Here is an 18,225-nt window from a genome sequence, read left to right as displayed (position 1 = left end):
TTTTCTACACATGAGTTAATCTCACTATTGGTACGCCATTGTACCAACCAACGCAACGTTGTTCAGATATTACATTACTAAAATTTTTTTCCGTGTATATGGGATTCATCATTGTTTTTGCACCATACACTTGCAATAACATATTATTAAATAGAATATTTTAAAGTTGAATGAAAGTAAATAACATGTTCATTGTGCATACTAACAAAACAGCATGATAAATTTATCGTAATTGATTTATGATAACAGCTTTCTATACGTTAACCTTTTCTATAAACTGAAAGCGTGGATTAGATGCTGCTTACTCAAAAGCGTGATTAATATTTTTTCACTTCTGGATTATCTGGAGCTACACAAACAGATATCGATCAAAATAGTACTGATTATTTTTATGACGCATCCACATATATCATTGAAATTCTGCAACAAATAATCATTATCACCAATACAGTGCATATATTGAATTTCTTATGTGCGTTGAATAAATGCTGCGCAGTATAAAAGCCTGACGATCCAATGCCAACACTACAAACTTTGGGTACAACTCGTTTGGTTGAACACAGGCTAACATGTTCGTCAAGTATAGTCTATCAATTTTCATGTTAGTAATTCGTACTGACATACAACAGTATATTGTAAAATAAAATTAATATTTAACTGCTGCTTGTATGCAAACAAAAGAAAATTAGTAATAAGATGGCAAACAAGAACTGTTACTTTTGAATATAGAACACTAACTATGATGATAAATGTACAAGAAGAAGATATACCATTTCGAAAGGTACATAAATCATTTATTGTACTCGGAGATGTATTGTTGCTACTACACAACTTTGGCCGCTTACATCTTACAAAATACGTACATAAGATTTCATTACACATCATATGTAACTTGTTTCAGTTAATCATATTTCCTTTTACTGTATTCATAACACAATTAACATATGATCTACTAACCCAATGATTAATAGCCACTATTGTTTGAAATAGATAACAATCTGGAAAAACAAATATATTTGGCAGATAACATGGTATGGCGAACATACATTTAAATTTAATCTTACCGTATAGAAACAGTGGAGGAATTACGTGTAGAACAGAATTTCCTGTCTCCTGAACACTAAGAGAAACAGCTTTAATGTCCGCTAAGTATTTTAGTACCTGCATATTGTTATTATAGTACTCAAAGGTAATTTTTGCACCCGTTTTGCCACAAAGAGTTATTTTAAGCGTTTCAAACGCACAGCTCACGAGATAAAGGAGTCCAACATTCAAATAAGTAAGTAATGAGTAACCAGTTAAAACTAAAGTGTCTCCAAGATCGAGGTTTTGCACTGCATCATATGTCTTATTAATTATATTGTGACTATCATGAACATCTGTATACTGAAAAATTAAAATTTGATGTCCTGACTGGCTAAGAACGTCATTCCTCAATTCGTTTATAGTTTCTATAGATGGAAATTGTACGTTTAGTCCCATGTCAACAAGAATGTCATGAACGCTGGTTTGTATGTTTAGGATGTTATCATTACAGAATTTTGAACTACATATTCTATGAAACAATTTTCCTGTAGTAATTTGCAAATTCTCTGGCAATTCCATAGCGTCGAACTATAAAAAAAATGAATTTGTACTGTAAAGACACGTCTTCTTTTAGTTCCGGTAAAGAAAAATTGATTACCTGTACAGGTTTATCAGATGGTATTTTAATTTCTATTTTAGTAGAGTCATAAAAAAGATCTTTCAACTCGTCCCATTGCGCTGCAAGTTTTCGCTTGCAACGTTCCTTACGAGATGACTCGAACAAATGGAACGCATTACTTACTTTAGTACTACGGCATGCGTTTAATTTCGTAATTCCCACAATTTCTCCCGATCTTAATTTCTTCAAATTGCAAAGTCTAATATATTTGTCAGCAACCGTACGCTGAATGTGTTTCATGTCATGCAACTCCCTAGAATCACTTGAATTAAATAAAAAAATCTGATTCAGTGTGGCTGAACTTTGGTGATTTACGAAGAATTCGCTGCCCTCTATAATTCGTTCGATAAATGCAGATGGAATATCATTCTTATTAAATATTGCGTTTTTAGGACCACATTCATAGTGTTGTCTAAGTTTCTCTGAATAAGGTAAAAAATACGACGATCCTTTAAAATTTGTGCACACTAGGAAAGTCTCGGAATTTCCTTCTTTACTTGTAGCTGGCTTTATTATGCTAACTTCATTAAAACAGCAACATAGAAGATAAATCAGACACACTGAATGGCATTCAAAAACAGTGAAATATTTTAATAAAAAACTGCCACCACTCTGCAGTAGATGCAGAGCAGCTATAATTTCACAAAATTTTAAATGTGTTAGCATATTTTCTTGTTCCCCTGGAATTTCCGTAGAATCCACACAGCCATCGGCAGTAATTAAAAATATATCACTGTGTGGCTCGGAGAATTTTATCAGCTTATCCAAATTTTGTAAATTCATAATGTTTCCAGTGGCGTCATCACCAAAACACCAGTGTCTTAATGTATGTCTTATAAATCGGTCGTCCATGCATGTTGAAGACAATTCATTGCCATCATAATATGGGTTGAACGATGTAGCAATCCAATCCCATTGAACATTAGGTACATTTGTTTTTAACCAATGATTTAAAGATAAAATAAAATCTCCTGGTGCTTCGCATAAATGGACAGACTTAAAGTGTTTATTTTTACCGTCAATGCGAGTTATAGGTACCAGAGGAAATGATGATACCATTTCATAAAACTTGGCCCATTCACGACTTAACATCTCTGGTTGAACGTCTCTTCTCAGGCGTGTCAGGATATCCCTTGCCCTGCATCTCAGTTGCGTGTGCAAATACCACTCGGTAAAATTGTAAGTACGTATATAATTTCTCACAGTAATCAGCTCAGTTTTCAATTCTTGTAACTTATCGACTTTCCATATTGGATCATTGAACATTGTTTCGGGAGCAGGTAATGAATAACTTTCTTTGTCGTTGATTACGAAGCGCTTACTGAATATATCCTTTTGATGTTCATTCTGAATCGATCTATTAGAGTGTGGTAAATTCGTAGGTCTAAACGGTCCTGGTTTTTCATTTAAGATGTGGGCATCATCAGTTTTCTCTGTGTTGATTAAATTATTTGTTCGCTGATTCCTGAAGATTAAAGGAAATGTTGTCAAACACATTAAAGAAAATTTAGATTATAAAGTAATATTTCTTTTCGCAGTTTTAGAACAAAAAGAGTGCTGTTGTGTACGATTTTGGACAGAGAAAGCAGAATTGATGGTACAAAGCGCAGTGATTGGGACGAAGAATATAGAAATGAAATATTACTCGTTAGTTGAATCATTAATATATTTTCTTTAGAAATAAATGCAGAAAGTCTCTAGAAAACTGTTGAACAATAAAAATTTACCGAGACTTCGATATAACGTCAGACAACTTTCGGGTCTATAGCGGGAAATGAATTTTAAAAATTAGGTTTGGGGGATACGTATTTCAGATTTCTGTCGTTACGACTCAGCAACTTTCGTTTCAAAACTGAGTAGTTTACATTATCTTTTGTTTCTTGGTGAAACCTTTGTACCTGAACAAAGTTGGGGTCATTCCACCCCAATCGTGTTTGGTCAAAATTAAATATGTCGTGGTCCGCGCTAAATTAGGGAGTGGTTCACGTCGTTATTTTTCTTGTATAGCATTTGTTGAAAAAATCCAGAACGTCAATGTTTGCAATTTTTGTCTATTTTCGTGAAACCGAGGTGCACTTGTGAATCTTTATCTCGGAAACTGTTTATCGCATTGAAGTCCATTCTTCTGTTAATTTGATCTAGAAAATCATGTTTGTAACATGGAAAATTTCTAAATTTTTGTTTTGTACATTTCACTCGGATGGTCAGGGGTCTAGAAATTTGAAGACAATTGATGTGATTTACATCTGGAGGACATTTTTATTGACCCACTCTTGGCCAATGACGCTTTTTCTATGATAATCACGTGTAAACATATTAGTTGGTTTGTTTGTTTATTATCTATATGAAAACAACAGTGTCATGGCTTGATGGAAACTACGTGAAGGTGATGGGTTTCTTCCATCAGAAGAGGATAAAGATGAATCAGGATAAATAGGATTGCTGTAAATAATGGACTTGTGTGTAGAGAGTGGCAAAGGATAGCAGTCGAAATTATTGCACTACACTGACAATAGAGCAGTGTTTATCACATGAGTAAGTTTTACGAAACATTTCTGTCTATGATAGTGGTAAGCTGTGCAAAATTCTGGGGCCAGGGATTGTCGATACTGCCGCAAAGCGAGCGTGTAAGCCAACAGTACCTTCGTTATGTTTATTTTGACTTTCGTAATCAAATTTAATATTCGTAAAGAAATTCTCGCCCATTCAAATAAACATTGCGAGCGTAGGAACTTGATTTTGTCCCCAAAATGCCATTCTCGGCTTTGTGCGCATTGTAACTCTATAAACAGATACTCCAATCACGTGGCCGTTTACTCTAACTAAGCGAAGACCGAAATCGCTGACGTGATGTGTCAAATTCACTAAATTCTCTTTATTTGTTACGAAGCCAGTTTTAACTAGATCTATCAGTATTGGGTCAAATTTTAAAGGTGATATTAGTAATATAATTATCGTCCACAAAGTTTCCAAACTGTCCACGGTACCATTAAACCCGGAATAATAATTACATATTTGAAAATGACAGAATAAATTCGGTAAACTCAAGATATAACTGATATCAATTATCTACTAAATATTATTAATACATCACTGAGACGTGTATGCTATCACCAACAGCTCATTACGGAGTTAATTTGAATATCACCATTTTGAAAACCAGCTTATCCTGTAGGTAAGATTTCAATGAACATGGATATTTTTTTCAAATTTTTAGTACTTCGACCGTCCTAAAGAAATTCGCAAAAGGAGAATTTTGTGTATACTTTTGTACGTTGTACATATGGTATTATTCTAGACCCAAATAAAGCCAGAGTGGACTCAATACGGTAAACAGTTTGAGATAAAAATTAGTAAATGTACCACAGTTTTGCAAACTTCAACTGCCTGTATTTTTTAAACCATTGTGATAATAGGAAAATAATTTCTTAAACCCCCCGAATTTCGCATAGACCACAACATATTTCATTCTGACAAAAATCCCTGACATCGAATGCAAAAAGGTGATCAATTTGGGGTGCGTTCCATATCACCTAATGTTATTAACATGAGCCTCGAGTCTTGAGCTTTAACAGCTCGAGTCGTATAAATTGTATGTAGTGAAGTGATGTACAAGGCTTGAGTTTTCGAAGTCTTAAAACTTAACCTAAGTTTTCAGTTTTTAACTCTAATATTACACGAATCTCGAACTTTAAAAGCTTCAAGGGGGAATAATCCAAAAACGTCCAGAAGAGCGTGGTTTTTGTAAATAAGTTCTGCAACACCCAAACCTCATTAAACTATTACTGATAGGGTGATCAAATATATATGTTGGACAATACGTTCAATTTTCTTTTATTACAAATAGTTTCTCAATTTGTTCACGGTTCATTGATCTGAGAGACAAAGTTGGGACATTTTTTTCGTTATTCACGTGAATTTCGACTTAATATTTTAGTAGAATAGTTTCGAAAGATTATACTTTGAAAGAATATTAAAAAAAAAAAAACTTAATTTTTTCCAATCGTCACTGTGTCATTCCACATTAAGTCTTGAAGCTTTAAGGCTCAACCCTCTAGAACCCTTAAGTGTTAAATAATGGAATTAACACTAAATCTATAATATTATACTTTCGACAGTTTTTAAAAAATACAGCCATGTCTGCGAACACATGAGGGATTGATACCAAGAAAGGGAAATGAAAAATGAAACAAAATAACCATTGAATAGTAGACGAAATAAAACATTGCTAAAAATTTGTCCGTAATGTTCAAAACATAGTATTATCGACTGACAACATACTCTTACGCCGTGGGAGTCATAGATGACCGGCAGCAAGATTAATGTACTACGCATGATAAGTTTGCATAATACATATAATGATATTGTGTAATATATTATTATATGATTCTAATGGGCACTCACTCTTTGGCGCTGAAGACAAAACCAGCAGAAGCACGGTCGGCAGTGAGCGTGTTAGCCTCGAGTTTCGAGACCCGAGCCTTGAAGCTCGAGCCTCATATGATTTTAGCATTACAGACTGAATCTCTAAGGCTAAGCTTTGCAGCTTCAAAGACTCAAGCTTTATACAACACTAATATCACCCAGTCACAGAGGTGGGAACGTATTCTACACCATGTCTTTACGACACGTTGTATATGTAAGTATAATTATATCGGTTTTGAGTCTATTATATACGTGTCATTTATCGCAAATGTCGTAAATAGAAATATTAATTATTTCAACGTTTAAACAATTAAAGTAGAATAACATTTTACAAAAAAGTAAAAACAATACATATCTCCTTTTCGTATGTAATGTTGAAAATGTAATATTGTAGATACAATAGTCAACACGAAATATAACCTCAAATTAACTTTTATTATACAGGTGTATAAATTATTTGCGACTTTCAAAAAATAGGTGATAGAAAATAACATAACCAATATGAACCTTTGGGGTTCAGTAGGAGAAAGAATGACAAAGACGAAAATGTAACGTTTTGCAGTGTAGAACTGTGATATGGAAAATACAGCTGTGAAGAGATTAGAACCGCATAAATGAGCCTCCAATTAAAAAAGAATGAAAATTTTTCAACCAAATAAGTAAATATGTTTATGACATTTGTGACAGTTACGCGTATTTACCAACCTTTGCCCAGCCATGCTTCCAGCCAATACAGGCGATATGGTTCTTTAATCAAACCGGTCGTTTCATTCTATCAAAAATGCAGAATTCACACCACGGCCTGTTAACTCCCATTAGAATAGTATGGTCAGTCATAAGCTACCGGCCCTTATCACCAATAGCGCTGAAATCGTATTTTTCGACACATATACTTCTATGTAGTCCTATGTAGTCGGTGGATAAAACACGTTTGGCGCTGGGGGGATTTTAAACCATTTAAATTGTGTTCTCTGTTGCAGGAGGACCGAAAATTGGTGGCAATGGTGCGTTGCTGTGTACCTAATTGCGGGAGTGCTAAGAGTAGAGTAAAAACGTATGTTTTACCAAAGGAGAAAGAGGTGAGACTATACTTAAAACCAGTTTTTGTAATTTTATTCATATTAGAAATTTTCTCCAAATAATAACGAAGGGTCATTCTACGTGAAGTCCGACACTTTTTGGGTAATATTTCGGATTTTGTTCAAACTTGGATATATTGAAGTCTTTAATAATATAGGAATGTATATCGAAGGATTTTAAAAAATTTTTTAAATATAAAAAATTGACTATATTTCAGAGACGAAGAAAATGGTGTTTGGCCATATGCAGGCTTGATTTGATCGACGTCCATCCATCCAGACGTAATAACTATCGTGTGTGTGAATTACATTTCACACAGGATTCACTATACGCAGGCGTTCATAATAGAACAAATCTCAAATATAACAGTATCCCCACATTGGCTTTACCAGGACTGCTACGAAAATGGATGGACACAGGTATGTATTTTTTCCACAGTAAAGAACGACGTCATTTTAAAGGCTAAGGATATGTACTGTTTTATTTTTATATAACTTACATGCAAACGTATTTGTCCCTTCAATGTTACTTATTTTTTAGATGAAATGAGGCACCCAGAAGATGGCACATCTATGACTGTGGAAAGCCAGTTTGAGGAACTGGGTACGTTTTTTTAAAATTAAACAATAAATCCATTTTCATGAAATTTATCCACGCAAATACTTCTAAAGTCGATTTCACTTATTTTTCAGATACAAAGCAGCCAATAAATGTTTGCTACACGCAACCAGACACATCTAATGAATGTGTTTTATAATAAATTTAATATTAGTTGTTCGCGATTTTAAATATATTTAATAAATTTATTACATGTATGTATTTTGTGTAAAAATGTGAGCATAACACCGAGTGACTGTCGACTACTGTGTGGGATCGTATGTAATAAATTTGTGTTATAATAAATTAAATATTAGTTGGTCGCGATTTTAAATATACTTCATAAATTTACTGCATGCTGTATATATTTTGTGCAAAATTTTAAGCGTAACACTGAGTGACTGGCGACTACTGTGTGGGATCGTGTGTGATAAATTTGTGTTATAATAAATTTGATATTAGTTCGCAATTTTAAATCTGTTTATTAAATTTATTACATATTGTATCTGTATATAATGTAAAATTTTGAGCGTGACACGCGCCCCGATAAATACTATCAGATTTTTTATAGAATTTTTGCGCGTCATTAAACAAGGAAACTAGAGGAAAAAACACTAATACGAATTTTCCCTATTACTGACCGAGATAAAGGGTTGAAAATGGCAAACTTTTTTTTTTACACGCTATCGAATGGTATATTACAAGTCAAAATCGGCCTAAGGGCACTTTTGACCCCCTTATCCTGCTATACCCTTTACTACTCCACGTGCATTTCCTTTCATAAAGGAAATGACGCTAACATATTAACCCTTTTAGTGCCAGGCGAAAAAGAGGTGCCTATGCGAAAATAACCGGCCGAATTTCACGGTTTTACTAGGGTTTGGGAAAATGGTCATAAAAACCAAACAAGAAACAATATTTACATGATTCAAAAAGCAGTATATTAAGGACGAAATAGAGAACAAAACAATGACACTAGTTTTTCTATATTCATTGCAAATTATATAAATAACAAAGGTATAAAAGATCATAAAGAAAGTAAAAGTCCAGTTCTCTCTTACAAAACGTATTTGCACATACAAAAAGTCATCTTTTCATCATAATTTTATATAGACCATTTATTACAAAGTATATACTTTGCATTTCCGATATATTTTGTAACAAGATAAATAATATTACATAACAAACATAAAAAATAACTCGAAGGTACATGGTAAGCGCCGGACGGATTATCTCTTCCGAAATACGTAATTGTTATAGGTAATATAACATTGCTGAAACAAAATTATGTTGTCATAAATATATTTGTGATATAATCAGACTGTCACTGGGACAAAACGAAATATACTGCTCACGACAACGATCGAAGAAAAACTAACCGATCCTACGTCTCGCTGCGGCAATGCGATCTTATTTCGTGAGAGTCTTCAAACAGTTGTTTATAAAACGCTGTCGACATGTTCCGATAAGGGCCCAACGACACGGCGATTCACGCCGCAGGTCGGATGTCGCCTGAGCGGCGACCATCGGTGTTGTTGTTAGATTTCGTTAGCTCCAAGCGATAGGAAAAAGTCGTCGTCCACAAAGAGTTAAAACGAAAAACTATTTTTTTTAATTCTCTCGTAATGAAATTAGACCATTTATAACGTATTATAAATTTATTTTGAGATAGAGTTCTCCCGTAATGCGAATAGTAAAGCGCTATAAGTCGCGGGCCGATATATCGGCTCTGGCACTTCTCGCCAGTGCAGCAACAGCCGATATATCGGCCTCCGGCACTAAAAGAGTTAAATAAAAACAGCCGATATTCTTAAACAAGATCCCTACATTATTAAATAAAGTTTTCAGTCTTGCCATTTTTGTTCTTTAAATACATCTATATTTTATATTTTCTTTATCCAGCACATTAACACAGCTCGACGACCGTCCTTTCATTCGCACTGTCCTTTTCTATCTTCAGTGAAACATGAAAGGACTGAGAAAAGGGCTCAAGTCTTGGAAGTAGTACGTATATATGTAGCTTCCTTTTACTATTTGCAATGTTTATGTAATACTTTAAACCCCTGAACAAGTCAGTGGTGCTGCAGGGAACTCCCGTGATCGTATGATCCGTGAGTACTAAGGTGACCGTTATTCTTGACTCTTTTTTAGATTATTTTGTCAGTGAACCCTAAAATAATTCCAATTATAGAAAAAAAAAAATAATCTGTATGAAGTTTGAACTTGATCGAATAAAGAGAAAATGAGCCCCTGGATTATTGAACATTTACATAATTACTTAAACGCACTCAAAGTTAACTTTATTCGATTATGCTCAAGGTTATTTATTTTACCAATAAACGTGTTGGACAAAAGTTGTAGATCTAGATAAGTAGCATCTTTTATATTTCACTACATTTTTTCGTGCGACAAACGGTTTCCGAAAAAAAAGTGAAAAATAGCCTGGAAGAATTGTAAATTTTTTTTTTAATTTTGACAATTGGAATGTGCCTGATCATTTCGTATCAATAAAGACTAAAACCAAATGTATATTTTGTATTCGGAATGCTAAAGGATTGTTTTTAAAATTTAAGAAACTCCTTGAAAACTGCACAATTTTGATAAATTATTGCAATGAAAATTTATAGGGAAGTGTAACAGGGAAAAAGAAGAAAAAAATTCGGAAGTTGAAAAAAAGTGCCACCTTAGTGAGTACAATTGCCATTCTTCTTGCAATTGTCAACCACTAACAGAGTCAGTGGCCCTGCAGCGTACAGTGCGGCATGCAATGGGCAAAAATCAAAATAATCAGGGTTCAATTGTAATCTAATTATCCGATAAAATTATCAGTCGGTAAGTAAGGAATATGAATCTAAAAAATAGTCCCCGAAAAAATCAATAGAGGATCAATAACAGTCATTTGTTTCTAATAACCTAAATACTCTAGAAAATTAGATTACTCGTGCATCAGTCGTTCGCTCTTGATTTTATTTTTAAATATTTCTTACACCTTAAATATGGAAAATTTAACCACAGTTATGCAGAATTTTAAGTTTGAATTTATGAATTCCCTGTTATCTTTGAAATATAATTTTTTTAAAAAACGGTTCAAACCATCCTGTAATTTTGGTTATTCTGTATCAATAAGGTGTTGTAGTACATTGCTATATAATTTTTCTTGCTACAAACTGCTACACTGACCGTTACTTAATTTTGTTTACAGAAATTCATTCGTAATCGCGATTTGGTTCAAAAGTAGATTTCTCAACGCACTTATTCGGACAAGATGTCAAATATTAGACAAAAACTTTGTTCTTTATTAAATGTGAACACTGTATCGGATGCAACGGAATAGAATATAAAAGATTTAGATGATGTAGAATTGGACGAGAAGCGAATAATCTAATTTTCGTATAGTTTTTGTATAATATACCAAGCATATTATTTGTATTACATTTCTTTATATATACACACATATATTACAATTATTATATTTATATTAAAATTATTATGGTTTTATACATATAACCAATTGTCTTTCTTCTAATATAAAAATGTTCATTATTTTCACATTGCATGCAATGTATATATATCTTTGTACTTAGGTCAAAAGTTGATTAGTTTAGAAGTTATGATTTTTGTCCCAAATGTCCATATACATGCCGCACTGTGCGACGTCGAACAACTCCCGTGAGTATAATTGCCATTTTTTGCAATTATCAACCACCAAGAAAGTCAATGGTGGTAACTGCACTTTACAGTGCAGTGCGACGCCGCAATTTGTAACATGCATACTACTTCCGGAGAAAGAACGCTTTCGCTTTTCTAAATGTGCTCTCTCTCCCATTATAAATTACTATGGCTCCCGATAATTTTTACTAATTTTAAATTAGTGTTGTATAAAGCTCGAGTCTTCGAAGCTACAAAGCTTAGCCTTAAAGACTGAGTCTTTAAGGCTACAATCATATGAAGCTCGAGGCTCAAGGCTCGAGCTCCAAGGCTCGAGTCGTCGAGGCTCGAGGCTCGAGTTTCAAGGCTTTGAGTAGGCGAGGCTCGAGCCCCGAACCTCGAGGCTTTTATGTTTAACACGTTCACTGCCGAGCGTGTTTCTGCTGGTTGTGTTTTCAGCGCTAAAGAGTGATTGCCCATGAGAATCATATAAAACAATATTTCACAAGTTGATTATATACATATATTGTGCAACATGTTCATGTTTGCACTTATTGTTTTCAACTACTATTCTAATATTCATTGTATTTGCAAAATTATAAACGTTATTGTTTGCGGATTTTACGCAATTTTATTGAGTTCGGTTGTGCCGGTTATCTATGACCACGATGGCGGTTAGCGTGTTAACAATAATGAAATTAACACCAAGTCCTTAATATTATATTTCATTTACTTTGTTTGTACAACTACGACTTTAAAACTTTCAACATATAGAAAAAATGCGTTTTGATAGTTCCACCAAATGGTCGGATCCGTGTCTTCAAATTCTTGTGATACGTATATTGTTTACAATAAAGTATTTATTTGTTTACAGTACGCACATATTAGAAAATATAGAAGGGGATAGTACTTTTTGGTCCGTGGTGTGTCTCTGATTTTTCATTTTGTAGTTAGTTTGATTTCCATAGCAGTAACATATTTTTAAAGAAGAATATAGTCTTTTACATTAAATAGGTATGTATCTACTGTAATCGTATCTCAGTAACTTGTAAGTAACATATACTATACTATATAAGTGTAGCTTTATTAAACATATTAAGATATTTTAATATTAATTTGATACTACCCTAATTATCAATAGAGTATTCAACAAATTCTCCTATTTTTTCATAGAGATAATCTCAAAGCATTAATTTTGATAGCGTGTTCTAACATTAAATATATTAAATTTCAACGAACTGACATATCTTTAATAAGTTCTAAATACTTCAAATTCGTAAAATACAATACTCAGCGTATGAGTGATTTTGTACGCCAACGTACCGTGCAGAGCATAAAGGCGAAGGAACCGATTTTGTTTCAATCGTCAAGGGAACTGAAATAACGATGACGGTAACAATCAATTAGTTTTAAGAAACAACCAAAGCAAGAATATAGTGAGCAGAAACGCTATAAAAGATATAAAAAGGCCGGATAATAAACTGGAATTTATATAGAATTTAAAATTTAAAATTCAAATTACAAATCAAGTTGTACAATGGATGAAGCATCGGTGTCATTTAATAGTTCTTTTAGTGGAATCTCTGATAACGAACACGAGGCAACAATGACAGAGGTCCATCATAGAAGTTCGTGGAAATGGAATTGCTTCGAAAAGAAAGAAGAGGATAAAGTACAGTGTCGTAGTTGTAACCATTCTTTTTCTTTCAAAACATCGCATAGTATTTTAAGAAAACATTATAAGAAACATGAAGGAAATGTTTCGCAAGCAACACGCAAAAATGTTGGGAAACATGAGACAAAATCTGTTTCTGTTCTTCAAAATCTGTTGATGAAGTTCATACTTCAGGGAAGTCATTCACTGCGTATTGTAGAAGAAGAAGCTTTCGTTAATTTCGTGAGTGGATTGAACCCAAATTATAAAGTTCCTAGCAGGTATACCATGAATCAGTTAATTCAGAGTACGTTCAAGGAAAAAAAGAATAAAATTATTCAACATTTTAGAGAATCAAATCATAAAATATCATTAACATTTGACTTTTGGACCTCCGTAACACACAAACCATATATTGTTATCACTAGCCACTTTACGATGAATGGTACAATGCAGTCATTACTAATTGATTTTGACATTATCCCATACCCTCATAAAGCCGAAAACATCGACGCGTAACATCCAATGCCTCGTATATCTTGCTCAAGTATACATAGGTATTTTGTAATAAAAGAAAATTTAACGTATTGTCCAACATATATATTTGATCACCCTATTAGTAATAGTTTAATGAGGTTTGGGTGTTGCAGAACTAATTTACAAAAACCACGCTTTTCTGGATGTTTTTGGATTATTCCCCCTTGAAGCTTCAAAAGCTTGAGATTCGTGTAATATTAGAGTTAAAAACTGAAAACTTTTAGGTTAAGTTTTAAGGCTTCGAAAACGCAAGGTCTGTACATTACTTCACTACATACAATTTATACGACTCGAGCCTTCAAGACTAAAGGCTCGAGCGTTAAAGACTCGAGCTTTCACGACTCAAGCTTCGAACCTTGAGGGTTCGAGCCTTTAGGGTTTGAACCGTGACTCGAGCTGTTAAAGCTCAAGACTCGAGGCTCATTTTAACAATACTATTGTAAATTCAGTTGGAAATTTAAAACATTCTTAAAAGCTTCAACTGTCGTTTGTTACTAAAAAATCGGAAGGTCGACGATAAAATTATTAAAAAAGCAACGTGAAATATTTCTTTTTAACACAAGCCTTATGGTACTATAGTTGATACTGAGACGTTAATCACTTCTTATTCGGTTACAAAAAATAACATTTTCATCAAAAATTAGGTGATTAATTATATTTTTACAGAGATTATGGTGGCAGGGAAAAAAGATATGTTAACTATCAAAAAAAAAACAAAAAATTAAGATCAAAGTATGCAAACTAGATCTGAATGCATTTGGTAGTATATTCTGCGCATGTCTGCTTTGAGCGGCAACGTTGGTTGTTTTCCTTTTGTTTGTTCCCCAATTTTTTCTTATAAATTAAAAAGAAAATATAATATTTTTGCAAGGAAAAATTAAGTCTTTTTTCCAATTTATTTGTAAATTTTTTTCCATTTAAGTATTTTCGGGTAGTGCAAAATATTAATCCAAATTAAATTGATGAAATTGATAAAAATTATAAGGCGCCATATGGAGCCCCATTTAGATAAGAGGTCCTGAATGGACATACACTCAGTGTACTTGTCTTGAAATTATATAGTTAAAAAATACACTAATAGGTTATCTGTAATAAGAACCAATAAAAATAAATCAATTTTAAATGATTTTGTTACTATGAATGCTTTGCATTCTACCTCAATCGCGTCTATTCACCGCAACGATATTTTAACGATATTATATCGATATAAGTATCGCTAAGTATCAATAAAATATCGATAATCGATAGTCGCAATTCAATTGTAGGGTCGGTTTTCTAACCAAACTATCTATCAAAACATCGATCGAATTCATACACTTTTAGCACTAAAAATTTCTTTTAATAAATAAATTCTGTAGAATTTAAACTATCGGAAATAATCGATAATTATCGATATTTCGGTATCAAATTATTGGTAACTATTCTAGGTTACAACTATCGATATTTTTCCATCACTACTGGAAACAATGTTTCACGGATTTGCGTCGAGTCGAATATTATGCACAACAAAATAAACGGTCGCCATCTTAGGCGGTCGAGTCGTCATACGGTGAGTAGATTTCGGTTGAATCAAGCGGTCACCTTGAACGATGATGTCAATTTTCTCCCGTTACAAAAGAAAACATTTTCGCTCACATAAGCAGAGAACACACATATAATGCGTAAGTGTGTGTATTACTGCGGATGTCCCAATTAATACGGATATTTATAAAACAAATAATATTTAATGTTGGAAAGTACAAAAGCTCTTGAAGATTAATGATAAAATTATTTTAAACTTTATCACAAATAATTATTAGTAAATATATACAGCAAAAGTAGCAGAAATCGAAGAAAAAAAAAGCTACAAAATTAACATTATTGAAAAGAAATCAATAAAAAAAGTTTTGAAATTATAATTTTTTGTGTTGTTCATATTGTAAAAAAGCTTGATATAATATTATAAATATATAATAAATTAATACTTTCTGTCTTGTATATTATACCATATCCTTCTTACAAATAAAGTTAAATAATTTTTCTATTTACAAGATATAGGTATTTATACTAATATTTTGCTTAACACAAGTCCACAGTAATATACGCGCAATAATTGGTATTTCGTTAGTAACTGGCACACAGTAATGCACGCATGTCCGCAGTAAATCCTTCTCATTTTTTTATGGAATTAATATCATCCAACTTTCTTTCAAAGCCAGAAAGAGGGACTTTCATTCATTTGAACGCTTTATCGAGCACTCTAAAGTTAACCTATCCTAAAAGTCCGCAGTAATACCCGCACTTACCCTACGTATATATAATATTTTACGATTTTTAGATAGATTCGATATCGATTTTTTGAGAATCGGTTCTCATGATTCAAGAATCGATTTTTTTGAAATGAATCCAACATTCCCGACAAGAAAGAGAATACGTATTAAAGCAAACATGGATGGCAACTGTGAAACAACCATTTATGAATATGTCACAATCAGTTAACTTGCAGACGGGTGAAATATAAGGCGAATACGCAACATAAAAGGTGCTACACGCGGAAACAGCTTCCTAGTTTATAATTTGGCAAAGGAATGCACCAAGGATGGGCAGAAATTATTATCATACATGACTTCGATTCGTTGATTCTTATAAAGATGAAGATATGATTCGGTGACTTTATAAAAATCAACTAGTCAAAGTCATGTATGATAATTTCTACCCATCTTTGGAACGCACACATTGTTAGTAACAGTTTGTATTCATATTATAGAGGGTATTAATAAAAATACGAAACATTTTGACATGGTGAATTCTAAACTTCAGAATAGTCATGAAAGTTCACATGAAAAAAATATTCGATCTCGCTTTATTATTTAGTTGATCGCAATTTTTCACTTCATAAAAGAATTGACCACATATACTGAAGCCAGGCAATTTCACGGTAATATTATTGCATTCGTGGGTTGCCAATTGTTTATTAATTTTAACACTTTAAACGAAACATGATTGTATTAATAGCGTCGAAAAAAAATGAATCGCTGTCGTATGTATTTAATACAAAATAAATTCATATGCTCGTATACGACATAAAGTACAGTGAAGTATGCTACAACGAAAGTGTGAAAAGACGATCGGTCATTTTCCAAACTGTTCCAGTGCGCCTTTGTTTCCATGATAAATGAACAACGGACAATCCGCACCAGTTAAATAATAAACGCAAATAATATTAAAGCGTCAGTAGTCATCTTTTGTTATTGTTTGTAAAATTATACGAGATATTTCAATACAAAAAAATGAATCGAAATGATTTCAATAAATGCTACAAGGATTAGACGCCACAACGAAGAAGATTTTAGAAGCATTTAGATCGTTGTACCCCATTGTGTAATTAAAATAACAGGGAAATATAAATAAAATAAATAAAATACAATACAAAATCGAATCAGGAAATTTTTCTGAGAGATAACTAGATTAATCAAATATTTTTATACGTTACATCAATTTCATAAAAATAGCAAAATCAGTCAGAACTAAGTGCATCATAATGTCACGTATGTACTTAATACTAGAACTACCGACGATAAACGCATATCTGCTTCGATCGGTGGATAAACGTAGACTTTTGAAAATTTAGAAATTTAGAAATTGACTGTCTTCACTTTTGTATCGTAATAAAAGGTGCAAAAGATTTGAGATAATATATTGTCATAACATTTTAACCGTCGTTGTAAGAGAGTATTAACAAGTCATTTTGATTTGCTTCTTGGTAGTTCTAGTGTTAATACGCAGTATCGCACCTACGTATTCGAACTATTCATAATATTTGTATAAATTTTAAATTCTATCACTTTCACTACGTTAACATTTCATTTCATATAATCTGGAAAATCTGTTAAATAAACTGCAAGATATAAATTCTATTTGATATGAAAAGATATTTTCAAGTATACGAACGTTCGTTCGTAAGTGGCGCTTCGAACAATTTAACCCTATACAATGAATAAATTGGCGACGTACACAAGCTAACGTTTTAACTAGAATGAATTACGCTCTTCGAGAACAACAATCGTGCGACCGATGGATATAAATTCAGTAAAATGCGAGACATCAATCAAATCAATAATTATTATAATATTAAAGACTTACCTTTGATGTTCTGGCAACATTTTTTCAGCTTTCCCGTGACTGGTCATTTTGTCAAGCAACTTTGAAGAAAACACAAATATAATACGTTAAAATACAAGCACAGTATAAAACACGTTATTACACGATCCAGATCTCCAAGAAGAATGATTCCCCAAGCCAGTGATGCCAGAATCGTGGTACTGTTTACCCCCACCACTCTCCCACTCCGACGTACCATCGTCTCCCACTATGACGTCCCGGCTACCCCCACTTTACGTCCACCGTGCTGGCACACACAAGCATATCCAAGCCCTGTCCGTGTGCGCTGGCCGTTCGAGAGACGGTGAGCTATATTTAGAAAAGAGTGGGGGTAAACCGTACCACGATTCTACCATCCTGCTGCCTTGGAAATCCTGTTCGAATATCACTGCGGCGAAAATTCACGTTCTCGACGCGATGCCCCGCAACCTAAGCGCGT

General features: G+C 33.2%; 1 protein-coding gene across 1 annotated transcript; it reads right to left on the bottom strand.

Annotated features, from left to right (window-relative positions):
• Positions 1-815: 815 nt before the first annotated feature.
• LOC107185570 (cap-specific mRNA (nucleoside-2'-O-)-methyltransferase 2-like) lies at positions 816-17,895 on the bottom strand. Its single transcript, XM_015573278.1, has 4 exons — positions 17,769-17,895; positions 1,685-3,170; positions 1,065-1,614; positions 816-998 (listed from the first exon to the last, which is right to left on the bottom strand). Exons 1-4 carry the CDS (start codon positions 17,813-17,815, stop codon positions 898-900), a joined length of 2,184 nt encoding a protein of 727 aa, XP_015428764.1. The 5' UTR covers positions 17,816-17,895; the 3' UTR covers positions 816-897.
• Positions 17,896-18,225: the final 330 nt, after the last annotated feature.

The sequence above is a fragment of the Dufourea novaeangliae genome, unplaced genomic scaffold (assembly GCF_001272555.1).
Source record: "Dufourea novaeangliae isolate 0120121106 unplaced genomic scaffold, ASM127255v1 scaffold48, whole genome shotgun sequence".
NCBI lineage: Eukaryota > Metazoa > Arthropoda > Insecta > Hymenoptera > Halictidae > Dufourea > Dufourea novaeangliae.
Note: the sequence above shows the minus strand (reverse complement) of the source record. Positions and strands in the feature narration are given on the sequence as shown.